At 41.0% G+C, this 26,225-nt stretch overlaps 1 protein-coding gene across 1 annotated transcript in view; it reads left to right on the top strand.

The window, feature by feature from the left end:
- Positions 1–26,225, top strand: part of Mdn1 (midasin AAA ATPase 1) — a 144,940-nt gene that overhangs the window by 15,537 nt on the left and 103,178 nt on the right. The window contains exons 3-19 of the mRNA XM_036179625.1: positions 734–958; positions 1,519–1,626; positions 1,700–1,892; positions 3,814–4,056; positions 4,277–4,408; positions 5,761–5,864; positions 6,942–7,056; positions 8,389–8,573; positions 9,353–9,434; positions 11,695–11,790; positions 13,629–13,741; positions 14,904–15,052; positions 16,447–16,507; positions 21,599–21,810; positions 23,049–23,152; positions 24,006–24,150; positions 24,645–24,741. Of these exons, the coding sequence (XP_036035518.1) occupies positions 734–958; positions 1,519–1,626; positions 1,700–1,892; positions 3,814–4,056; positions 4,277–4,408; positions 5,761–5,864; positions 6,942–7,056; positions 8,389–8,573; positions 9,353–9,434; positions 11,695–11,790; positions 13,629–13,741; positions 14,904–15,052; positions 16,447–16,507; positions 21,599–21,810; positions 23,049–23,152; positions 24,006–24,150; positions 24,645–24,741 (2,364 nt within the window). The remainder of the gene's footprint in view (positions 1–733; positions 959–1,518; positions 1,627–1,699; positions 1,893–3,813; positions 4,057–4,276; positions 4,409–5,760; positions 5,865–6,941; positions 7,057–8,388; positions 8,574–9,352; positions 9,435–11,694; positions 11,791–13,628; positions 13,742–14,903; positions 15,053–16,446; positions 16,508–21,598; positions 21,811–23,048; positions 23,153–24,005; positions 24,151–24,644; positions 24,742–26,225) is intronic.

Below are 26,225 nucleotides of genomic sequence, written 5' to 3' on the forward strand. Positions count from 1 at the left end.
TTATTATTATTTGAGTGTGTTCTCATAAAGATCTCTGAATGCCCTTTTTTGTTTGTTTTTTGTTTTCGAGACTCTGAAACAGTCCTGGCTGTTCTGGAACTAACTCTGTAGACCAGGCTGACTTGAACTTATAGAGAGTCACCTGCTCTGCCTCCTGAGTACTGGGATTAAAGGCGTGCGCCACCACTGCCCAACTTTTCCTCTGTATGCTTTAAGATGTATCCTAAGCACTTGGTTTTGCCTCCCTAATGCAGTTGAACATTTCTGTTTTCATTCCTCCTCTGTTTCTGTAAGTGGCTCTTCCTTACTCAGCAGCATGTGAAGAAGAGTTAGAGCATGGATTTTCCTATCTCTAGATAGTAACAGAGTAGTGAGAATTCAGTAAGTGTTCTATGAGTGCAGTCAGTAATTATCACTCAGGATGGCTCTGCTTTTGTGGGTAAAGTCTTGGTGATTGCTGCTTCCGATCTGGTGTCTCATGCCAGGGCCTGTTCCTGAACCTGAATGGTTCCAGTCTTTAGGACTGTGTGGCTTCAGCATGATTCTCCCCACCATTCTGAGGTACCAAGAGTTCTGTCAAGATCCGCAGTTCTGTCTGTCAGTATGGATGGGCACTTGGCTGCTTCTCTAGGGAATGAAGATAGTCATTTCCCCAGTCCTGTCCCTGAGGACAGATGGGCACTTGGCTGCTTGTACCAGTGAATGACCATACCTACCATCTTCCCTCCTGAAGGTTTGCCCTGCGCTATTTCAAGGACACCTACCCAGTGTTTCAGAGACTCTTCCTTGAGACTTCCGATGCTAACCCCGTACGCTATGGACGCAGGCGGATGAAGCTCCGGGACCTAATGGAAGCTGCCCACACCTTTCTGCAGCAGAAGCAGCTTGTTTTCCGGGAGCTCTGGGACTGGAGTGTGTGTGTGCCTCTCCTCAGGAGTCATGATGCTTTGGTGCGCTGGTATGTGGTTTAGTCTATGCTTCTGACTTGGGTGGCGGTGGAGAAGGACAAAGAAAAACCCTTTAGATGTGCTTTTCCTTTTTATTTTTTGTCTCTGTGTAGCCTTGGCTGTCCTGGAACTCACTCTATAGACCAGGCTGACCTTGAGTTCACAGCGATTTCCTGTTTCTGCCTCCCAAATGCTGGGATAAAAGGCGTGTGCCATCATCACCTGGCTAGATGTGGTTTTCTTAAATTATTTATTTTATGTGTATAGGTGTTGTCTATAGGTTTGTTCTTGTAATTGCTGATTCATTTCTCCAGCCCCTGATCATTTTGTTACTGTGAATTTTTAGTTCTTACTCCCTTCCTAATCACCCAGTGTTGCTTCAGAAAAAGATGATATACATGGAGTTTCACCCTTTTTCCTGTGCTACCAAATGAATTCATAATGTTTACTTTGTGTTTTACTCATAAGTGTATGTTGTGATAGGTAAGATTTCACTTTCTAGTGCTGAGCAGACAGGCACTTTTCTTAATCAACTGTAGGTCAGCAGAATTGATATGCTTCTTTTTCTCAGGCATACAGCTAACTGTCTTGCTTTGGTGACCTGCATGAATGAAGAGCACAAGTTAACCTTCCTAAGGAAGATTTTCAGTAGTGATGAATTGGTGCATTTCAGGTTGAGGTAAGCATGGACTTACTGGAGGTCTTCTGTGTCTTTCCTGTGTGGATTTCACGGAACTATTTTTTTCTTTTAGGTTATTAGAAGAGGCCCAGCTGCAGGACTTGGAGAAGGCCTTGGTTTTGGCTAACCCAAAAACCTCTCTTTGGCATAAGGGAAAGGAACCCCAGTACATTCAGGGACATCTTGTTTCAGCTGACCTCTCTTCCAGTGTGACGGCTGTCTGTGGTGTAGTACTGCCCAAACAACCATCCGGTCCTGGAGAACAGGTATTATAGCTTCAGTAGGCGCTTTGCTCTGTAAACCCTGAATATGCAGTTTCCTTCCTTGGTCAGGGTATATGAATCATGTGTGATCCACATTGAGTTTGCTTAAGTGCTCTTCCATTTTAGAAGTTATGGAGAAATAAAGATACATTCACCTTGAGTTTCTTCTGAGTATTCCCTTCATCTTTTTTAAATCTGAAATTAGAAATATAATGCCACCTGTGTTATGCCTTGAACTTTAGCAGAATTTGAAGCTGGGCATAGTTACACAAGCCTGTGGTTCCAGCTATTCAGTAGGCTGAGGCAGGAGGACTCTTGAGGCCAGATTAAATAACACAGTGAGACTGTCTCAACAATAGAAAAGAACAAAACAATGGACCAAGGCTGATGCTGAAACAGACTGAAGGAGTGAGGATATAACTTGGTGGAAAAGCACTTGATTGGTTAGGCCAGGATGACTAGACAAAGCAGGAGACTGAAGTGCTTAGTATACCTGAAAAAATCAGATGCATTGAAACATAATGCACTCTCTCAGTGCCCAGATTTTCTGTTATTCCACAGACTGGGCACTCTTAATATGTGTGTTTCTGCATCTGTGCAAGAGATGCAGCTTATCGTGTACTTAACATTAGCTAGATTGCTAGTTCATGCATTATTGATCTTACAAAGTTTTTACTATTTTTTTGTGTAGATGTGTGTGCCTGAGTGTATGTTTTGTGCAACACGTGAGTGCAGAAGCCCTTGGGGGTCAGAGTTTGTGTTGAATACCCTGTAGTTAAAGCATTGCTAATCTTAAGTATGAAATTATAGAATGTTGAAAGAGTAATAAAAAGTAATAAAACAGAAGCTACTGGTGATTGATTGATGAGGCTCTTAAGTTGATTTAGAAATTATCCTGGTGTTGCATGAATTCTCAAATGGTCTTATTAATAAAAACCCGGAGCCAGATACTGGGGTAAATACTGAAAGATCAGAGAGACAAAGGAACAAGCCAGTCACTTTTCACCTCACCAACTCCACAAATCCCCTAACTGAATGTCTCTGAGTCCTCAGTTGAAAGGGTCTCTAGTTCCTTTCTCCTCATTCTTTATATACCTTTCTCCACCCAGCCATTTTACTTCCTATCTCAACCTTCCTAGTGCTGGGATTGATGGAGTGTGTGCTTCCTAAATACTGAGGTTAAAGGTGTGTGCCACCACTGCCTGGCTCTGTTTCTCTCTTAGACTGGCTCAATCTCATGTAGCCCAGTGTGGCCTTGAACTCACAGAGATCTAGACAGATCTCTGCCTCCTGAGTGCTAGTATTAAAGGTGTGTGCCACCACCACCTGAACTCTTAACGTTTTAACTCTATAGCTGGCTCTGTCCTCTGATCCTCAGGCAAGTTTTATTAGAGTACAACAAAATATCACCATCTCCTGGGGCTGAAGAGATAGCTTCAATGTTAATAGCAGTTACTGGGCCAGGTGTGGTGGTGCATGCCTTTAATCCTTGCACTCAGGAAGCAGAGGCAGCCTTTTAGTTTGAGGTCAGCCAGAGCTAGAGTAAGACCCTGTCACAAACAAACAAAAGAGTAATTACTCCTCTTACAGACCCCACAGTTCAGTGTTCAGCCTCCTCAGCAGTCACAGCTCACAGCTGCATGTGACTAGCTCCAGAGGACCTGAAGCCCTCTTCTGGACTCCATAGGCAGCAAGTACACATGTGGTGCTCAGACATACAAAATACCCATACACATCATATAATAAAGACAGCACTTCTTTATACCTTTGCTCTACACAAACAATAATATGAAGAAATAATCCTGAATTTGGTTAACACACTTGTTTTTATAATGTAGTCAGAGGAAGCATTATTGTAGACTTGTGTCATCTGGGGGAAGGTCTCTTATTAAATAGTCTTTTTCTTTCTCACTTTTCTCCTTAGGCAAGTGACAGGAGTTCTTCACGGGACCAGGAGCTGGCTCTGAAATCCTTTGTGTTGGTTGAGTCTGTGTGTAAAAATCTTCAGACCCTTGCTGTTGCAGTGGCTTCTCAGAATGCTGTGTTGCTGGAAGGGCCAATAGGAAGTGGCAAAACTTCCTTAGTTGAGTATTTAGCTGCAATGACAGGTAGAAGGAAACCTCCTCAACTTCTCAAAGTCCAGCTGGGAGATCAGACCGACAGTAAGGTAATTGAGTGGCAAGGATTGCTGGGTTGGAGTGTTTGCAGATATCACCATTCTAATATTTTTGCTAAGGGAATGTGGGAATGGATATTGCCCGCCCTTTTGGCTCTTGGGGTAAGCTTTGTAAACCTCACGTGCCTCCTTTCCTTGTTGAAATTTCACAGGACTCGTCAAAGCCTTGTTATCTCAGGTGTATGATTTCTCAATTAACCCCTTTCCACAGATGCTACTGGGCATGTATCGTTGTACTGATGTCCCTGGAGAGTTTGTATGGCAGCCTGGCACCCTGACACAGGCAGCCACTAAAGGCCATTGGATCCTTCTGGAGGATATTGACTATGCTCCCTTAGACGTGGTATGTTTTGCTAAACCCTTTGTCCTACACATCTTGTTTTTGAAGAACATTTTGTCCCCAGTACCTGGGGATGGTTTACTGTTCACTGTTTCACATGGAATGCTGTAGGAAGCTCTTTCATAGTTACCTGCCTAGTCTGACTTTAGAGATTGGGTTTCTTTGACTGTTTCCTGTTTCATAGAGTATTTATTAAATTTTGTGCCATTTCTTGTAATGATTGAGTACAGTGAGCAGTCTTACGACCTGTTGGGAACTTGTGAGATCCTGCTTCCCAGATGTGGCAGCTGTAAACTAGGAGGATGAAGACAAATGAAGGAGGAAATAATGTGCATGTGTCTGCTTAAGAAATAAATATTGATTGTGGGGTTTGGTTTGGTTTCTTTCTTTTCTTTTCTTTTCTTTTCTTTTCTTTTCTTTTCTTCTCTCTCTCCCCCTCCCCTCCCCCTCCCCTCCCCTCCCCTCCCCTCACCTCACCTCACCTCCCCTCTCCTTCCCTCCCTTCCCTTCCTCTTCTTTTCAGACAGAGTTTCTCTGTGTAGCCCTGACTGTCTTAGCTCTGTAGACCAGGCTGGCCTCGAACTCAGAGATCCACCTGCCTCTGCCTCCTGAGTGCTGGGATTAAAGGTGTGTGCCACTGCCGCCTGGCATGTTTTGTTTTTTTTTTTTTTGTTTTGTTTTGAGATCCTTTTCATTGCTTGTCTGTGAAATTTGCTGTGTAGCCCATGCTGACCTTGGGTTGGCATTGCTTTTCCTCTGAAATCCTTAAACGGTGACCAAAAAGATGTACTAAGGATGAAGGTGTTTTTCTTTAGATAGATAGGGGTCCCCCCCCCTTTTTTTTTTTTGAGATTGATTTTAAATTTTTTATAAAAATGAATCTTCAAGTTGAGTGAATATTGAATTTTGTATCCTAGAGAAGACAAAAAATGGTTATGTGTTGTGCATTACTGTTCCACCAAATTTGGCTTGTTCTGGCTCATTCTTTAAGATTTAGTGAATGTTTTTAGTTTTGGAGCAGATTCAGTGAATTCTTGTGAATTAAGCTTATCATGCTATGTGGTCATATGTATTTCTCTCATCTCTTGTAAGACCTTTGACCTCAAGTCCTGTTTGCAGCCTACTATCTTGCTTGGTTCTGGGCCATCGTGAGCACTCTGTGAATATTGAGTAAATAAGGTGTTGTGCTGGAGTGCAGATAACTCAAAAAATCCACTTGCATGTGATTCCAATTTGAATTGTGAAAACTGGATGGAGTTTCATTTAAGGATATGTCCATCATTTGGAGACAGATAATTTTTGTTTGTTGGTAACTTCTGTCTCACTAGTTCTATCAATGGGGTTTTGTGATTTAGGTTTCTGTGTTGATTCCTCTGCTGGAGAATGGAGAGCTTTTGATTCCTGGCCAAGGTGACTGTCTGAAAGTAGCTCCTACATTTCAGTTATTTGCAACCAGGAGGTATGTGCAACTGACTGTTCCCATTCTGAAGTCTCTTCTTGCTGCTGCATATTGGAGCCTCTATGAATCCCCCAAGTCCTGGGACATCAGGGAATGCCACACAACTTAGAAACACTTGAACTCAATTTTCAGCTCTGCCACTTGTAGTCATAGTTGATTGAGAAAAGGACATTACCTGGCTTTTCTTTATACATTAGATGAAAATAATGACATGTTTTTGGGGCAGTGTGGTTAATGTGTAAGCATGTAGTTTGTCTAGAATAAACATTTAATATATATCTCCCTCATTCTGGAAATCTGTAATAATTTCCAAGTGTAGTTTTTGGTAACAAGCAGTCAACTTATTGTTAAGCATGCTAATGCCTTCAAGTATGTTTTGTTGAAGTCATTTATGCTTTATGGAAGAGTCTTATCATTGAGATCTGAACACCCCTTGGCATTATTTGCAGTGATTTAAAAATAATTTGGTAAAAATTCTATCATTCCTTTTTTTTTTTTTAAAGACTCATGGGTCAAATGGCATTTTAAAGACTCATGGGTCAAATGGCAGCCTGTAATTTTTCATCTGCCATAATTCACCTATTAGTATCTAGCATTAAAATGGCAGCTTTTATTTATGAGTAAGGAATTGTATAGTAGTCACCCCATTTATCTATGGTTTCACTTACCATAGTGAAATCATATATTGGTAGGATTTAAAAATACTAAATGGAAAATTATGGAAATAAAAATCCATAACTTTTTATAATATTGTTCTAATTGATTATTTTAGAGTTGTGTAGTAGAGACTTGCATAATGCAGGCTGGCCTCATACTCAGTTAACAGGCTTCAGTCTCTCTCAGGTATGAGGATAATATGTATCGACACCATATCTGGCTTTATTTTTGTTTATCATCTCTTGCTTTGCCTAGTTAATAAGACTTGACCATTGGGGTCTGTGTTTAGGTTTTGAACTGTCTGGTTGTAGCCATCCTTCATAGGTCATGAGGTGTGTGGCACACACAGATGAAGTAGGTTGACTATAACTAGGAACGTTTTATGTGTCACTATTCATATTTTTTTCCTTTAAAATGCAGACTCTTGAGCTGTGGAGGAAGTTGGTATCGACCACTGAATAGTCATGCTACTATGCTAGACAAATACTGGACCAAAATTCACCTGGATAATCTGGACAAGAAAGACCTGAATGAGGTATGCGGTTTTGGAGAATAAGAGTGCTTTTCATTTTTATTTTTCATTATGAAAAATTCCCGAAGCTCCTCTTAGGTAGAAACAGAGGAAGTGGTACACAGGAGCACCCCTAATTGAAATATCTCAAATCTAGAATTCAAGTTTTTTTTTTTTTTTTGAGTACAGGAAAAGATATCCATTATCCTGGAACTAGAGATACTGCGTTTTTATAACAGCTATTACAAAATGTTAATCTCGGCACACACATAACATATTCTCAGACTCTTTTGGGGGGTGCGGTGGGAGTTTCCTCTGTGTAGTCCTGGCTGTTTTTAAGGTTTATTTGTTTATTGTATGCATGTGAGTGCTCTACTTGCATGTGTACCTCTGTGATAGCAGAGGGCGTCAGACCCCATATCAGATGGCTGTGAGCCACCATGAGGGTGCTGGGAACTGAACTCAGGACCTCTGGACGAGCAGCCAGTGCATCCTGGCTGTTCTTAACCACTCAGATCCACTTGCCTCTGCCTCCCAAGTGCTAGGATTAAAGGCGTGCACCACCGTGACCCTGCTATTTTCTCAAACTCTATGTCCCCATTTTGTCTTGAACATGGCCTGTATTTTCTGTGGCGGTGCCTGCTCAGGCGCTTGTTCCTGACAGGCTTCTTTTCCACTCCCAGGCACCCGACCGCATGGTTCCCAGACAGGACAGGTGAACTCAGGGTTCCTTCCTTGTTTTAGTCCTCCTGTCAGACAGATGAGTCAGCAGCACATCAGCGTTTTCTAAAGCCTTGGCACCGCGCGTACAGACGCTCAGCTCGTTGTGCTACAGTGTTCAGCAGCTGTTGAAATGACGAGGACTAGACTGCTTTCAATGTCTACTTTCTACCCTTTAAAACCGAACTACTTTTTATCACTCTTCGTTTGTGATCTGCTTCAAATTCTTTTTTATAACTTGCATATATTTTTATTTCTTATATAAGGTTACATAAAGAAGCTGATAGAATTATATTCAGGACTACACAAAGTGGTACCTGAGGAATTCTTTAATTTAGATACTTGAGTACCTATGGTTTAGTTATTTGGGTATCTGGCTTTTGTTCTCTAAACTAGTTTAGATGGCTAGATTGTCATAATTTAGTAAAAGTCGTGGGTGGGGGAAGTCACGGAATTTAAGTATGGTGAGTGGGCGGAAGCAAATAGGTTGACTAATCTCAGCAGTTGTTGTGTGCTCCCCATCCCTATGCTCGGGCTGGGCAACACTCTGCTGCGGAATTGCATGTCCAGTGTGATAGGTCCTTTTAAGAGTCTCTCCTGGCTGTTAAAGTTTCTTTCTTTTTCCCCCGGAATTAGGTTCTTCGGAGCAGATATCCAAGCCTTTTGGCCGAAACTGATTACTTACTAGACATTTACATTGAGCTTACTGGAGAAAAACATTGCTGTCCAAGTGATAGTTCTGTTGGCTATGAACAGGCACCACAGGAAGTTTCAAGAGAAAACAGAAGAATGGTCCTTGAGGGAAGAGAATTATCTTTAAGGTACCAGACTACATATTACTTTCAGTTGATATGTTAAAAACAGCTTTGCTGGAAACTTCTTCCAGTTAGAAGTAGATGATCTTGACAAGTCAAGTTTACAGATTAAACCTATGGGTTGTATCATGAGATCAGATCCCCTTTGAGCTGGGTAGGGCACATGCATGTAATTCTGGCATCCTAAGTGCCTGAGGCAGGAAGATCTTCCAGGCCAGGCTATATAGTCAAACTGGGATACAGAGCTCACGAAGCTCAGAAACACAGGTTTAAAAATGAACTTGAATGGTTGCCATTATCATTCTCTCAGTAGAAGTCTTTTCTTAATAGGTCTTGGGGGGGGGGATGGGACACTTGAGACCGAGTCTCTCTGTAGCACTGGCTGTCCTGGAATGCACTTTGTAAACCATGCTAGCCTTGAACTCCCAGAGATCCACCTGCCTTCTGAGTGAGAAAAAGGTGTGTGTCACCACACCTGGCCTTTCTTAACAGGTCTGAAGTAAGCTTTCTGGATTTGCTCCATATAATGAGTTCTGTGCCTTAGCTATCCATTCTTAGTGGGGATTAGGAGTAGGTTCCCTGAATTTGGTAGTATTTAGTCTATTTCCTTTCTTGTTATGAGTATGGAAGAAATGGGTATGGTTAAGCACTTAACCTCTGTTACTTTCTCCTTCACATTGGTAGAATAATAGGGACATTTCAGTCAACAGGTAACCTGAAATGTAAGAAGGCTAAATAACTTGTTATCTCTTTAGCCTATGTTTTTTTGTTTGCTTGCTTTTTAGGGATCTCCTGAATTGGTGTAATAGAGTTGCTTATGGGTTTGACAGTACATCTTCATCAGCATCGTTACATGTTTTCCAGGAGGTAAGATGTTGTTGGTTGGCTCCTCTGTGGCCGCCAGCTTCTCTAGCTACAGTTTACTTCCCTTAGCCACTTAGTTCGAGCTGCTTCAGGTTAATCAGATTTAACGAATTACTTACTAAACAGGGTGTTGCTCTAGATAGAAGAGGTAAGGTTTTACAGTCAAACAGTGAGGGGAAAGCTTGACTAAATGGGTTGGTGTGGGACAGCACAGTGCCTCTAGAGCTGTGGTCTTTGTATCTGTAGCGTCTCTTCAAATCTGCATTGTGGGGAGCTACAAAATGGGATGTAAAAAAGGAAAATTGGGGTGTGTGTGTGTGTGTGTGTGTCCCTCTTTAGGAGTAGGGATTTGTTAATTCCCTGGGAACAAAGTAGGCTTCCTGAAGATAATGGACTCCTAAAACACTGACCAACTCTGACTATAAGGTGTTGTGGTTTCTTTTTTGAGGTTGAAAAGAGGACTACAACTCGGTTTAGTTTGCATTCTGTTATGTATGTGCTAAAGTTACTTTGAGTAGAAAGCAGCCTCCTTTGGAGTATGTACTTTATACTTTATGAACCTTGAAATGCTGTGTGGCTTCTTTTTTCTTTTGGTTTCTTTTTTTTTTTTTTTTTTTTTTGGTGGGGGAGAGTGTTGGAGACAGAATTTCTTTGTGTGGCCCTGGCTGTCTTGGAACTTGCTTTGTAGACCAGGCTGGCTGGCTCAGATCCTTCTGCCTCCTGAGTGCTGAGATTAAAGGCATGCATCACTACCACCTGGCAATGCCATTTTAAATTTTATCCATCATTTTCCAACAAAAATTCTTTCTTATTCTCCAAAACTTCTCATTTCTTACATGTAAATTCATTTTTGTCCCTTTCTGGTTAAAATTGAGATGGACAGCAGGACAGCAAAATCGTATCTTTTTTTCTTTATTTTATTTTAGTTTTTGTGAGGGCTGGGTGGAAGTCAGAGAACAACTTTCATTCTAGAGATCAAATTTAAGTTTATACCCTATGAGCCCATCTCACTGGCTCTAAATGGGTAAATGAACTGAACATATAGTTGTTTGTTTGTTTGTTTTTAATCATTGCATCCCAAACTGTTCTGAAATTCATTGTATAGCACAGGATGACCTGGCTCTTCATTGCCTCCACCTCCTGAGTGCTAGTTTTTCAGGCATGCGCCACTACACTCAGTGTTATGTTGCTAGAAATGGAAAGTGTGCTTCTTGTATGTCTAGAAATCACTCTCCCAGCTGAACCTTGTCTCAAACTTACTTTCTGTTTTTGCTGTTAAAGATTTATTTATTATGTATACAGTGTCCTGCCTGCATGTATGCCTGAATGCCAGAAGAGGGCACCAGATCTCGTACATGGTTGTAAGCCACAGTGTGGTTGTTGGGAATTGAACCTTGTTCCTCTGGAAGAACAGCCAGTGATCTTAACTGCTGAGCCATCTCTCCAGTCCCAGTTACTTTCTATTCTTTATATGTGTTTTTTTGTTGTGTAGCCTGGGCTGTTTTCAACTTGCCACTTTCCTGCCTCAGTCTCCCCAAAGATGAGATTACGTGTGTGTGTGTGTGTGTGTGTGTGTGTGTGTGTGTGTGTGTGTGTGTTTAAATCCCCTCTCTCTTTTTAAAGCTAGGCATAGTAGCATATGCATGTAGTCTCAGTTTGTGAGGTTCAGGCAAGAATATGACTTGTTCCCAGGAATTTGGCATAATTTTTTTTGCCACATTTTTGAGAGCCTATCTGGTTTGTTTTGTTGTTGTTGTTGTTGTTGTTTTTGTTTGTTTGAAGTTAAATAATTTTGAAGATTTATTGTTATTTCAAGAGTGGATATTTTCATTGTGTGTGTGTGTGTGTGTGTGTGTGTGTGTGTGTGAGAGAGAGAGAGAGAGAGAGAGAGAGAGAGAGAGAGCGTGTGTGAGCGAGCGAGCACCATGCCTGGTGACTAGAAGTCAAAATAGGGCTTCGATCCCCTTGGAAGTGGAATTAGAGTCGATTGTGGGCTACTGTATGGGTGCTGGGCTCTCTGCAAGAGCAGTAAGTGTGCCAGTCTGTGCGAGTTCATGGATATGAATGCAACTGCCCACAAAGGTCAGAAAAATGTCATTAGATCCTATGGTGCTGGAGTTACAGGCAGTTGTGAGGTGTCCAACATTAGTGCTGGCACCTGAATTCTGGTCTTCTGCTACAGCAGGACCACTGAGCCATCTCCCTATCCCTAGCCCAATGTATTACTCAAATCAGTTGACATTTTTCTTATTTCTTCTAATAGGCTCTGGACTGTTTCACTGCCATGCTTTCTGAGCAGACAAAAAAACTGAAAATGGCAGAAATTATTGGAAGCAAACTGAACATTTCCAAGAAAAAGGTATGTGCTGCCCTTTACCCTGCATGCTGGAAGAAGGCTGGGCTGCTTGGCTGGGTTCCTTGCCAGAGGTGGTCTTTGCAGTGTTGATTCCTGCATTCAGACATTAATGGTCCATTACTGCCTGTCAGGGATGGAAACTTCCAGTGTAACTCTCTGGTGTTGTACATTCTCAGAGTGAGTTTACCCCTGTCGCTGATATCACAGATGCCTTGTTCTCTGGTGTCTTAGTGATCAGTTTGTTTTCAGGCCACGAATGGTCTCAGTAACACCTTAGTCTATGCCTCATTGTACAGATTTTTCTTTCTTACTATTTTAGTATTTATTTATGTTTTTAGACAGTGCCTCACTATGTAGCTCTTTTTGGCCTGGAGCGCACAGATCTGTCTTCCTTTGCCTCCAGAGTGCCAGGAAGAAAGATGTGTGCCACCATCCCCAGCCTTTTGTTTTTCCTTAAAAATGAAAAGAAAATAGTTCCAATGAATGTTACTAACTAGGTTCATAAGGTTCAACACGAGATTGATATTTTGCCTTTTACTTTTTAGATCAAGATGTGTGATTTTTTGAGTGGCTGAGATTATAACCCAGTGGTAGTATGTGTGTTCAGCATTCATGAGATCCTGGATTTGGTGTACAAAGGGGAGATCTATGTAGTTTTTAAAAGGGATAAGCCTTTGAGCAGTGGTATTGATATAGTTGAAACCTGCAGAAATGTCTGAGTTAACCAAGGCGTTCTTACTTGAAACCTCATGTCAGTGATAATAATAGTAAAGAAGTTTGTTGAGCTTTTGCAGTAGTAGGTGTGGTTTAGACTCAGAATGTGGAGTGCCCTCCTGAAAAGAACTTATCTGGTAAGTGTGTTCATCATAGGAAGGGACATGAAACCACCATGGTTGGGTTAGATGGATCAATGTTTCCTCTACTGATTGGTGCAGGCAGGGGGCTCTCTTAAGCATTTTGCCTATTTATTCTTGGCCCAAACCTGAGCTTTATCCTGGGTTCTTTAAGTGATGAGGTAAGAGATGAATGACTGTTCTGCAGACTTTCAGGATTCTCTGCTGAAGCTGTTCTTTCTCTCAGACAGACCTTGGATTCCTACTGTACGTTAGAAATGTAAAGCTGACAAGAGCATAGTGAAAACAATGTACGCTTTGTTGGGGCGGGTTTTTCTACAGCTCTTGGTGATGTCAGTGTGTTCACTTTATCTAGGCAGAGGCCAAAGGCTTGCTGGAGTGAGTGAAAGGTTCTGTTACCGTTCTTTCCCTGGTGCTGATACAGTCATAGCAGCTTCAGAGAGAAAGGGTTTATTTTGGTCACAGTTCCAGGTGAGAGCCCGTCAAGGCAGGAAAAGGACAGGGACAGGGGCTTGGGAGAGCTGGTCAGAGGTGCATCTACAGTCAAGAGACAGAGCAAGGAGTACTGTAATGTTGATGCTCAGCTTGCCTTCATTCATGCACTCCAGGGCACCTACCCAGACAATAGTCTTGCCCAGAGTCAAGATGGATCTTCTCACCTCAATTAACATCTTCAGGATAATCCTTCTCTTCCCAGGCGTGGCCAGAGACTTTGTCTTCTGGGTAATGCTAAATTCAGTCAGGTTGGCAATTAACACTAGCTGTCTTTGGTACCACTTGGATGTGTGGTCAAGGTTTAAATAAGCATTTGAAAAACTTGGAACGTAAAAGAAAACCTTGATAGACCGCTAACTTGGGTTTCTTGGAAGTAGACACTGCTTTCATGTTGGAGGGCTGGTGAGAAGGGTGCATTTAAGGTACTTTGCTAAGGAAATGTTTTAAAATCAAACAGGTTTTTAACTTAGTTGAAATCTTTCTCTCCCACAGGCTGAATTTTTCTGTAAGCTTTATAAACCAGAAATTGTCATTAATGAGTTAGATGTTCAAGTAGGTCGGGTGCGGCTTTTGCGGAAACAGAGTGAAGCTGTTCACATACAGAAGTAAGTAGAGTTCACACGTCTGCGCATTGTGTCTGAACAGCGCTTGCCTGGGCCACGTCCCTCTAATAGGTGCACACTGAGGAATAATCACTTCCCCAAATAGGTTCTGGGGGCTGGATGTTGAGAGCTGTTAGCAGCTTGGCACTAATAGGGGTCCTTGGTCTGCTTTACTACAGTTTATTTCAGGAAGTAAAGTTCAAGCGGGTATCAGGCTGTCCTGGTGTGTAAATTCCTCGATGGCTAGTGTTCTATGCAGTTCTAAGTGATGTGCATTGGAATTGTGATTTGGACATTGTGCTATTTGCATTGTACTCAATCACACCAGCCATTGAAGTGAAGGTCTACCACAATGTGATATGACCTTGTCTAATTAAATCATCAGTGTTCCAGCTCAAGTCACATTCACAGATTCTGTAGACTCAACTTTGGGGAAGACAGTTTTGACACATTATAATTACATGGTACGACTTGACTACTTCCAAGATAATTTATTATGTTGTATATCTGTATGATGTGTGTATGTGGTTTTGTGTGCTGTGGCATGCAATGTAAAGGTCACAGGACCACTTTGGGGAGCCATTTCTTCTTCTTCCACCTCTTTGTGGTTTCAAGGGATCAAACTCTGGTTGTCAGGCTTTACCCCTGAGCCATTCTCCAGCCCCTGTGTAGGTGAGGAACTGAGGCTAATGTGGACAGTGACTTGTTCAAGAATGTGCTATGCAGGTTATGTCTTAGGTTTAGGTGTCCAGAACCTAGCATCTTAACCACAGCTGTTACCTTGTTATATGCGACCTGTACCAGCTGAACGAATGTTTAGTGTTTGCAGAGCAGAGTAAATTTGTAGTTTGCATGTTCTAAGAATGTGGTATATTATGAAAACAATTATTCTGGGATATTTTCTCATCTTCCATTGGGTTGGTTTTTATATCCCACACTAAGTAAAGCTTGAAGCCCACATGTTTGTTTTTCCCTTTTATTTCCTTTATTTCAATGCTGGGACTTGCACAAGCTAGGCAAGCATTGTACCACCAAGCTACATTCCTGGTTATTCCATGTGAAGTAGGGTATTTTTAGATTGCCTGGCTGCCCTGAAACTTGTTATCATTCTGCCGCGTGGCCATGCCTGGCCCGGCTAGCCTGTCACTCCCTTTCCTTTTCCTAGGAAGAAGTACACTTTTGCTGCCACTCGCCCATCCTCTGTTCTCCTTGAGCAGCTTGCAGTGTGTGTCAGTCAAGGGGAGCCTGTATTGTTAGTGGGAGAGACCGGAACTGGCAAAACGTCTGCTGTCCAGCACTTGGCTCGTGCCACAGGTACCTGAGAGGCTTGGGGGGCCAAGAGGGGGCATAGACCCTGACTTGTAGGACTGGCCTCAGACTTGGGCTCTTCTTGCCTTAGCTGTCTGTGTGCTTGGATTGTATGCACGCATTGCCATGCCTCGTGTGTGTTTTTTCTTCTAAATAGTAACTCTAAGGATATTGAAGTTTAAAGTGGACTTGCTCTACATACAGTTGGTTTTCTTGGCAATAACCACTATTAACAGAGATTGGCATTATCTTGATTATTTTATTATCTCTATATACACACAAGTACAGGCATGCATATATGTATATATTGTTTCAAAATAAATCAAATTATACTCAGATGTATGTATGCCATATATATTGCTTTTCTTTTCTTGTGGTGTAACCCAGGTTGACCTCCTACTTATGAGCCTGGTGATCCTTCTGCCTCTGCCTTCTTGGATAACATTATAGGTAGGTGGCAAGACATGCTTATGTTTGTGTTGTTTGTTAATTAATTTAGTTAATAATTTAACTTAATTTAGTTTATTAGATAGGCTTTTAAAATGTCTTACTCCTTTTAATGGTCAAGCATTTTACACTCTGGATATTGATTTAGTCCTAATTTATAGGCATCAATTTATTGAAGGATCTTTTTGTTTGTTTGTTTGCTTTTTTTGTGTGTGTTTTCAAGAGAGATTCTCACTGTGTAGCTCTGATTGTCCTGGAACTCATTATGTTGACCAGGCTGGCCTCAAACTCAACAGAGATTCACCTGCCTCTAGCATTCTGGGATTAAAGATGTGTGCCACCACTACCCAGTTGGAGGATCTTTTTGTTGGTTACAAAGTTTAGATATTAAATTCTAAGACTTCTGAAATTAATTGAGAAGGTCAAAGAAAACGCATTTGTGAAAACTTGCTCTGCCCTCTTAAGGAATGCCTTGTGACTTTTAATTAAGCTTTTTTTTTCTTCCTGTTGTTTTGTTTTGTTTTGTTTTTGTTTTTGTTTTTCGAGGCAGGGTTTCTCTGTGTAGCTTTGCGCCTTTCCTGGAATTCACTTGGTAGTCCAGGCTGGCCTCGAACTCACAGAGATCCGCCTGGCTCTGCCTCCTGAGTGCTGGGATTAAAGGCGTGTGCTACCACCACCCGGCAAACAAATCTTTTTTTTTTTTTTTTTTTTTTTTTGCCAGAGCTGAGGACTGAACCCAGGGCCTTGTGCTTGCCACTGAGCTAAATCTGCAACTCCTTCTTCCTGTTTTTTGAAAGAATTTGTCACTATGTAACCACGACTGGTGTGGAGCTCACCTTGTAGACCAGGCTGGCCTGGAACTCACAGTTGTCTGCCTGGGATTAAAGGCATGCACTATCATGGTCTGGCTCCTTTAAATGTCTGAAGTAATTCTTTGCCTTTGTTTCTTAAAGGTCACCATTTGAGAGTTGTCAATATGAATCAACAAAGCGACACCGCAGACTTGCTTGGAGGGTAAGTGTGGTTCAAAAACTATGAAATACTACATTGTGTTTACTGCTAGAGTTGGAGAATACTGTTTTCTTACAAAAGTCAATTCTGTCCTGCTTGGAGGTTATGCAAAGACCATCATATATAGTTTGTTTTGAAGACAGGGTGTCAGTGTATAGGGAACTAACCATATAGACCAAGATGGACTCTAACTCATTGGCCTGCCTCGGCTTCTCTAGACTAAAGATACAAAAGACATGTGCCACTAGGCCAGGTGTACAACACAGCATTGGACTAATTTGTTGGTGTGTGAGCTTGAGGGTGCATGTTTGCCATTGTACACATATGGAAGGCAGAAAACAAGTTGCATTGCATAGTATTAGATTAATTTTATTTGTGTGTGCTTGGAGGTGTATATCCGCCACAGCAGGAAGGCAATTTACCTGAGTTCACTTTCTCTCACACCCTCTAAATGCTGAAATCGTCACTGAGCCATCTCATTGGCCCCTCTTAAATTAAATGACACTTGAAGTCCTTGTGTTCAATGGAATGTTTCAATTATTAAATAAATACTTGTTATTTATTGTTCTTTTGTTTAGGGGGACAGGGTCTCTCTGTAGTCTTGGCTAGCCTAGAACTAATTATGTAGACCAGACTGGCTTTGAACTCAGAGAGCCACCAGCCCCTGCCAAGATTAAAGACCTATGCTACCAGGCCTGGCTCAAAATTAATGCTCTTAATGGAGAAAGTTTAAAAAAAGCAGAAGGTATATGTCACCCAATGCTTGTGTTGATCCAAGGAGGCAGTTTTAGAGTCTTGATCCCTGGCCTACATAAATGTTTTTGCAGGTCTGCTTTTTAACTTGGTGTGTCTATAATACTATCTACTTTTATCTAAATATGTCTAAATATGTTTTTGTTTAAATATGTCTTCAGCAATTTGCAGTTTATGAGTATTCTTAATACAAATGACATTAGTCTTGCATCATTGAATGTGGCCTGAGTCCTTCTCTTCTAAGAATTGGTAGTATTATGCCAGCCATTGTAAGGAGGATGGTTTTGTTCTGTCTTTTTCCTATTGTTCTGAGGGTTTAACCCTGTAGTTCCTTGCATATACAAGGTAAGTACACCAATATATCAAGCATATAGAAGTCTGACTATACCCTGATGGCAGTGAAGAGTTTGAACCAGTGCATCTTAAACTACAGTTTTTTTTAATAGATTTATTAATTAATTATTATTATGTATGCAGAAGAGAGCACCAGATCTCATTACAGATGGTTGTGAGCCACCATGTGGTTGCTGGGAATTGAACTCAGGACCTCTGGAAGAGCAGTCAGTGCTCTTAACCTCTGAGCCATCTCTCAGCCCCTTAAACTACAGTTTTGTCTAGTTCCGACTTGGTGAATAGAAGATACCTTTTTTTCCCCTCTGTTTAACGCACTACCCTATTACCAAAGGAAAACATTTCATTTTTGTCTAGGTGGAAACATGCCTTATTTTCTGTAATCAGATCTTTTAATTTATGTGACTACCTTATTTAAGAATCATTGTGTATAAAATGAGAAGGCTAAAAGTAATTTTGAAAACAAATACAGAAATGAAAAACAAAATTTAGTAGTAGTTAATGAGATATGGTTAATATCCTAGGCTGGATAGATGGCTCAGAAATTAAGGGCACTGGCTGTTCTTCCTGAGGTCCTGACTTCAGTTCCCAACAACTACGTGGTGGCTCACAACCATCAACAATGAGCTCTGATGCCCTCTAGCGTGCAGGCATACATGCAGGCAGAATACTGTATACATAATAAATAAATCTTTAACAGAAAAAAGATGATGATGCCCTATTCCTAGGATGTATTAGTTTGATGTTTTATAGCCACGCTGAATACATTTAAATATAACAAATACTATATTAAATATGTAAAATTTCTATAGGCCTGAGTGGTTTACAAATCTGTCCTTGTAAAAGAAATTTATTACATGTAAAGGTACTTTACAGTGAAGAGCTTTAAAGCATTTCAAGTTATTTATACTGAGATTGCCTTCTGATGATCAGTCTTTGTATTTATTACCCCAATGCTCTTTGGGTTTTTCCCCCCTTTAAACAATCTTTTTCATTCCGTGAGAATTTTGTACAGTGTGTTTTGAGCATAGTAGCCTTCTAACCCCCCTCATAACCAGTCTGTCTAACTACCATACCTTCCTTCCCAAGTCTGAGACTGTTTTCTTTGTTTCTTTTTTTCATTATCTTAAATATTCTTTTCTTTACTCTTGGAGTGCAATTTGTGTTTCCCAGCTCTTAGTTGCTCTGATTCTTTTGTTTGTTTGGTTCTTGGTTGTTGTTTAGAGATGGTTTCACTATGTAGCCCAGGCTAACCCTGGGCTGGCCTTAAACTTAGGATTCTCCTCCTTCTACTTTCCAAATACTGGGATTAAAGGCCTGTGCCACCATATCCTATCTAGACCTTTGTTTTTTGTTTTTTGTTTTTTGTTTTTTTTATTAATTTTAAATGAAAATGTCATTGACCCTCATTCTGAAAAATGAAACTCTGGGGCTGGAGAGATTGCTCAGAGGTTAAAAGCACTGACTGCTCTTCCAGAGGTCCTGAGTTCAGTTTCCAGCAACTACATGGTGGCTCACAACCATCTGTAATGAGATCTGGTGCCCTCTTCTAGCCTGCAGTCATACATGCTGTATACAAAATAAACAAACAAACAAACAAACAAATAAATCTTCAAAAAAAATGAAACTGTTTTCTTGGTGTTAGACAAGCACTTCACTCTGCAGAGCTGTAAATATCCTCCCACCCTCTCATTTAATTTTCATCTTATTTTTGTTTTATTTAAATTGGGCTTCTGGTAGGCAACACACACACACACACACACACACACACACACACACACCTTTATATTACTTGTGGGAAGAGAAAATCAAATTCCACGAGGGTGGGGATGAGAGAGCTTAAAAACTGTGTAGAGGAAGGATAGGAGGTATAGCTGGAACAGAAGAAGTCTCCCAGGAGGAAAGTGTCAGGCATAAAGTAGTAAAATGTGGAGCACATGACCATATCACTAAGACTTGGGGAGGGGCTTGAGAGACATCGGAGGAAGAACCCAGGAAGTAAAGCAGGGCGGTTTCTCTTTGGAGGAATTGAGACTGAAGGGAAGAAAAAAGATGGAAGAAAATTAAAGATAAATAAAATGACCAACCCTTAACTTCCTTGCCATGCTCAGGCCATTCTTAAATAACATTGGAAAGGGACGAATGAATGTGTGAACTCACTCAGGCATCAGTTAGTTTCATATCTTAGCACAGACTGTTTTCTGTTCTTTCATATATCAGTGTGGAGAGTCCTATTTCTTTGTTGTAGCCATTTTAAGATGAATTCCCAAATGTTGACTCAGTATATCATACATAACTATTTATTCTTTTTTTGTTTTTTTAAGACAAGGTTTCTCTGTGTAGCCCTGGATGTCCTGGAACTCGCTTTGTAGACCTGGCTGGCTTTGAACTCCCAGAGATCAGCCTGCCTCTGCCTCCCGAGTGCTGGGATCAAAGGCGTGCACCACTGTTGCCCAGCTGTCTGCGTTCTTACCAGTTTTGGCGCACAGACTCTTCCTGAGCACTTAGAGAACTGTGAGGGCTAGGGTGATGTCACTTGTTGAAGCTAGTAGCTGGTCCCGACTGTACAGCCAGCCTTGTCTTGATGGTCTGTGTTCCTGGTCAGTATAGTGCTGTCTTAGTTGGGTCTGGTCCAGTCCATAGAGTCTGTAAGACAGTAGTTTTCTTTAGATGACACGTGTGGTGTTTGTGTCTTTGACCTGGGCCCGTGCTGTGGTCTTGTTGTTTTGCTTCTCTTCACTGCAGTCTTTCCATCTCAGTTACAGTCATCCCTTCCAGGCAGTGCTCCTCAACCTTCCTGACGCTGTGACCCTTTAATACAGTACCTCATGTCGTGCTGACCCCAACCATAAGAGTATTTCATTGCTACTTCCTAACTGTCATTTTGTCACTGTTCTGAATCGCAATGTAAATATCGGATATGTGACCCCCACAGTCTGACCCACAGGTTGAGAACTGCTGCCTTCAGTCATAGCAGTTCCTATCATTGTCTTCTCAAATTCTCTGTTGTCTTCTCAGAACATTTAGAACACATCAGAAGGTGTATTTTGGCCAGCAAGGTATTCATAACACTCTGGCACCTCTCCAAGACGTGTTCACTCTCTTTGTTGGTGGAGCTGAGTGAAATTCAGCCAGAGTTTCCTCTTCCTTTTTCAATCACTTGAAACCTGTGTTGACTTAACTGTTTTTAGGTACTAGGTTCAGCCATGTATTAATTATACACTATTCTGGAGTGGCATCTTCTGCCTCTCACAGATTCCTGCTTAGTTCTCTTCCTTGTTTGATTTAATCCTCTTTCAAATGTCTCCTTTTCGGGAGAGCATTTATCACTGCTGTATACATTGCCGGGACCCTTCTTGCTTACTCCTTTGCCGTAGTTAGTATAAACCATAGTACCCAAGCCACTGTCTGATGGTTTATAGGAATGTTTTCTGTGCTAGCACTCTGATTAAGTTATAAGCTACATAAGACAAGACCTTGTGGGTGGTGCTGATTCAGAGCCTAGCAAATGAAAGATACTCAGTGCATCTTACTGAATAAATGAAGTAAAAGAATGCCTAGCAATGTGTTAGTGAAAAAAGTTTGATATTCTCTTTTTTATCCACCATTCTCTGCAAAATGTTTCTCTGCTCAAAGCTGAGAGTAGCACTTGTCCCTGGCCACCAGGGCTTGTATCTGCAACCCATAAAAACTTCTTGAACCATGGTTTGTCACCAGGTTCCATACATGTTCATTTAATTGTGATCATTTATTTTGCTAAATAAATAACATGTCTTTTGTTGTCCAGTTAGGAATTTCAAACTTTTCACAGTACTTTTCATCTAAAATATTTAATTATTATGAATCTGTCAAACACTTGAAAATAAATCACAGCTGAAAACTTAAGAGATTCTCATTGGTGTTAGTGATATTTCTGATTTTGATTAGTTGTATTGTGTTTCCTAGTTTCTGCTTCTATAATTTGTGAATCACTTTTGCTTTTTTTTGAAGGTTCAAGCCAGTAGACCATAAGCTTATTTGGCTGCCCTTACGAGAGGCATTTGAGGAACTGTTTGTCCAGACATTTTCCAAAAAACAAAATTTTACCTTTTTGGGACACATTCAGACGTGCTACAGGCAGAAGCGATGGCATGATCTCCTCAGACTAATGCAGCACGTGCAAAAGTCAGCTATTGCCAAGGAAGGAAGGGAGAGCCAGCCAGGTGAGAATGTGCAAGGCGTGACACTGGGCTCACTTGGCAGGTGTACAGAAGAACTCAGTAAAAAAGAGAGAAGAGGGACTTTGTGGGTCTACAGGCAAAGATGACTAGTGTTGAAGTGTTCCTGCTGCCGTGCTTGTAGACACGGTTCTATTGAGGTAGCCGGATGGTGCTGGTGTACAGCACTGCCTAGTAATCAGGATGACATTTGATCTGAGAAAAGCTGGTTTCCATGGTAAGCAAGCTTTTGGTAGCTTAGTGGTCTTCACTTTGCTTCCTCACCTATGAAATGGTAATAACATCGGCTGCTTCTAAGGGGAAATGCATTACAGAGTACATGTACCCGTGAGCTAGTGGTGACTGGCATGTGGTTAGCATTTGTAAGTATTTGGATTTTGTCCCTTATACTTTGTCTAAGATGCTCAACACTCTTGTGTTTCACAAATTTTATTATTTTGTGTTTGAAAGTCATACTTTATCTGTATACAGCATGTTTATTTACTTTTGTATTACTTAGTCAAAATACGTGACAACTTTAAGGGAGGGAAGATTATTTTGGCTTGTGATTTAAAATTAATTCCAGTCCATTGGGATGAGGAGGTATGGCAGCAAGCAAGGACAGTCCCATCTGTGGCAATAGGAGAATAAGGTGATAGTTGGTCACATCAGAGTGACTCTCACAGCAGAGAGCAGATGGAAATTGGTTCTTCTTCCCTCCACATGGGTTCCTGGGTTGGAACTCAGATTGTGAGGCTTGGTGACAAGAGCCTTTCTTCACTGAGCCATCTTGCCAACTCTGGAGAGCAGCTGTAACTCAGTGCCAGGGTGTTGTTTTTTAAAGGGTTGTCCTAAGAGGCCTATTTTGTTCTAGCTAGCCCTCACTGTTTAAAAGGTTCCTTGGCCCTCTAAAAGAGATGGCTCAGTGGTGAAGAGTCTTATGGCTCTGGAAAAGGATGTGACCTCAATTCTCAGTACCCCTGTCTGCTGGCTCACAGCCATCTGAAACTCCAGCTGCAGGAGATTCTGACACTCTGGTCACTGTGGGCACCTACACTGACACACACACACACACACATACACACACACACACACACTCTTAAAAATAACAAATATAAATCTCAGTTTTAAAAAGTAGTTTTAGATAAGGAGCATGCATTAAAAAACACGCATTTGGGGGACATTTTAGACTCAAACCATAACACTTCAAAATTTAAGGAAGTCTTGTCTGTATTCCTTCCTAGGGCTACTTCTGAAGGAGAAATGGGAAGCATTTGGCCTCAGACTCAACCATGCCCAGCAACAAATGAAAATGACGGAAAATGCCCTTTTGTTTGCATTTGTGGAGGTATTTTTATTTATTATTAGGTTGATAGATGTTGGTCTGAAGGAGAATCAAGTCTGTGGAGGGTTATTTTTGTCCTGTCTTTGTTGTGCCTGCTGTGAATAGACAATATAAAGTGAAACAGTGTTCTTCCCACTATTTAGGGATTTAATGAGCACAGGGAATATTTAGTTGAGGATAGTGTACTCTGTTACTTCACCTGTGTATGATGGGACAGAGTACAAGCTCCAGCTTAGCTGTCTGTGTGAATATCTGCATTGGAGAAAGTGGTGTGGTTTGATCAGTGCCTAGTTTTGGTTTCAGACCATGGTCATCTCCTATTTGCTATGGGTAAGTACCATCTTGATTAAAATAAGCATCAGTGATATAGAGCTGAATAAACATTTTGATAGTCTTTGATATATTTTGTGATAGGCTGTGAATTATAAACTGTATACACTCTTGATTTGGAAACTTAGGGGTCTTGGTATGATTTTTTTGGGGTGCTTTTTTGTTTGTCTCTTTTTGACAGGGTCTCACTGTGTAGCCTTGGCTGGCCTGAAACTCAGATCTTGGATCAAAGGCATGTGGTACCACCCCTGGATTGGGTGCTTTTAATATCTAATTGGATGTTTTCCATCATCTGAATTTGTTGTATGTTTACTTGTTCATCCATATAACTCTTGTAGGCTTAAAGATAGTTGACCATTTTGGACATTTATAGAGTTTACTTGGCCTGACACTGCCAATTGCCTGCCTTTGTCATTTAAAGAATAGGTTCATTTGTGGGAAAAATATGCCATTGCCTCTGTTCTTGACCTTATTTGTGTAACTGCTTTGCTAACTGTGCCTTTATGTGAAATACGTTATCTTCCAGGGTACCTTGGCTCAGGCTATAAAGAAAGGAGAGTGGATCTTACTGGATGAGATTAATCTGGCTGCTCCTGAGACACTGGAGTGTCTGAGCGGTTTACTTGAAGGAGCTTCTGGCTCTCTGGTTTTGCTTGATCGAGGAGACACAGGTAGCATTTAATCCCCTTGGGGTTTGACTTGGCACCGAGTATTGGTCAGTTAAAAGTGAGATTCTTTTGGCTAGACATAGTTCATTGGTCCTCCAGTGAGATTTATTTAGGTAAAGAGTTCCTGTGGAAGTATATTGAGCTATTATTAGGTGCTCTGGGGAATGCAAAGAAATAATGTAATTTGTGAAGGTGTTTTAGTTGTAGATATGCAGACACTGTCCAAATAAATACACACATGGGTCTTAGGTAATTAAAAAAATAATAATAATTAGAAGTAAACAAACACACCAGAGAGAGAGAGGGAGTGTGTGTGTGTGGGGGGGGGGGGGCACCTGCCTGCCTATGCTATCTGTCTGCCTGAGAAGTGATCTTACTTCAGAAATTGCATGGGTGGTGGAACAGCCAGCATCATCTGGTCTCTGCATTGACCCTGGGTCCGGTGGCAGAACTTTGGAATGCTGAAAGTTATAATTTTCTAATTTTCTCTTTAACAGAGCCACTGGTTCGGCACCCTGATTTTCGTTTATTTGCATGCATGAATCCAGCTACTGATGTGGGCAAAAGAAATCTCCCACCAGGAATAAGAAACAGGTATGGATTTTGGTTTCTTTTCTTTACTGGTAGTATTGCCATAACCAAATTTCAAACAGTGGTTGAAATTCATTGGTCTCTTGATAGAGGAATCTTGGTTTCCTTATTTGTTACTTCTCTTTTCTATGGCTTGTAGCAGCGCATTGGAGAATCCTTCTCTATTATTGTTTATTATTTATGTGGCTTCTGCGGGTTGATTCTAGGCTGTGTACCTAGTTCATTGGTTGTTATGTTAGTATGATACTTAATGTTCTCAGTGGTATTTTGTTTTTAATACTGACAGTAGCTTCATGTTTCTTTTCACAGTCTCTGTCTGCTATGCTCCTACCTCTCATCAGCCCAAAATCCTGCTTCCTGTATTTTCTTTGGGTTTAGTTTTTTGAATGTTGTAAGGGTTTTGTTTTGTTTTAGTGGTTTGGTTTTTCTTTGGATTTTGTTTTTAGAGATGAGGTTTCTCTCTTAACAGCCCTGGCTATTAGAAACTCACTCTGTAGACCAGGCTGGCCTTGACTGCACAGATCTGCATGTCTCAGCCTCCTGGGTGTTGGGATTAAAGGCGTGTGCCACCACTGCCTGACAGATGTAAGGTTTGTTTTAGGCTGTTTGTATCATATAATGTTTTTCTTTCTCCTCCAATCACAGTAGGTAGTTGTGCTGGGTATATTACTCTAGACTAGCTGTCATATCATCTTTTAGGACTTGGAATGCATTGCTCCTGGCTCATCTGTCTTTCAAAATTTTCATTGAAAAATCATTTCAAAATCAATTGATGGGTTTTTCTCTGTAAATAACTTGACTTTCTTTTTTTTCCCATGCTGTTTCTTTGTTACATTTGTTCAGTGTTTTAACTATGATATGCCTTGGGGATTTTCTTTTCTAGTCTTGTCTGTTTGGTGTTCTATGTGCTTCTTCTCTGCGTATAGGTAGATCTTAAGTTTAGGTGCATTTTCTTTCATTGTCTTCCTGAAAATCTGGGCTCTGTCATTGATTGTGATTCGTCTCCCTCATCTGCGCTTATAATTCCAATGTTGTTTTTCATGGTGTTCCTCATTTCCTGTTTGTTCCTTTTCCTGCGTTCTTAAAAATGTTTTATATTTTGGTTCCAGGTCGTCTACTTCATCTTCCAGTCCTGGTGATAGATCATCTGCTTGATTCAGTGTACTTGTCACACTTTTCTTTGAGTTTTCTAGGTGACCATTAGTTCTTCAGTTCTTTAGTGTTTCTGTCTCCTGATTGAATTTCATTCTCAAGTCTCATATTGTGTTCACCATTTCTGTCAGCTCTATGTCTCTGTGTTAGTAGGCATCACTTAGGACTTTCTTCTCCATTACTTCATGGAACAGTTTCTTTCTTCTTCAAACTCTTTGAATTCTTTTTTTGTTTGTTTGTTTTTGTTTTTTTGTTTTTTGTTTTTCAAGACAGGGTTTCTCTGTGTAGCTTTGTGCACCTTTTCTGGAACTCACTCTGTAGACCAGGCTGGCCTC

This window comes from Onychomys torridus, chromosome 2 (assembly GCF_903995425.1).
Source record: "Onychomys torridus chromosome 2, mOncTor1.1, whole genome shotgun sequence".
In the NCBI taxonomy this organism is placed as follows: Eukaryota; Metazoa; Chordata; class Mammalia; order Rodentia; family Cricetidae; genus Onychomys; species Onychomys torridus.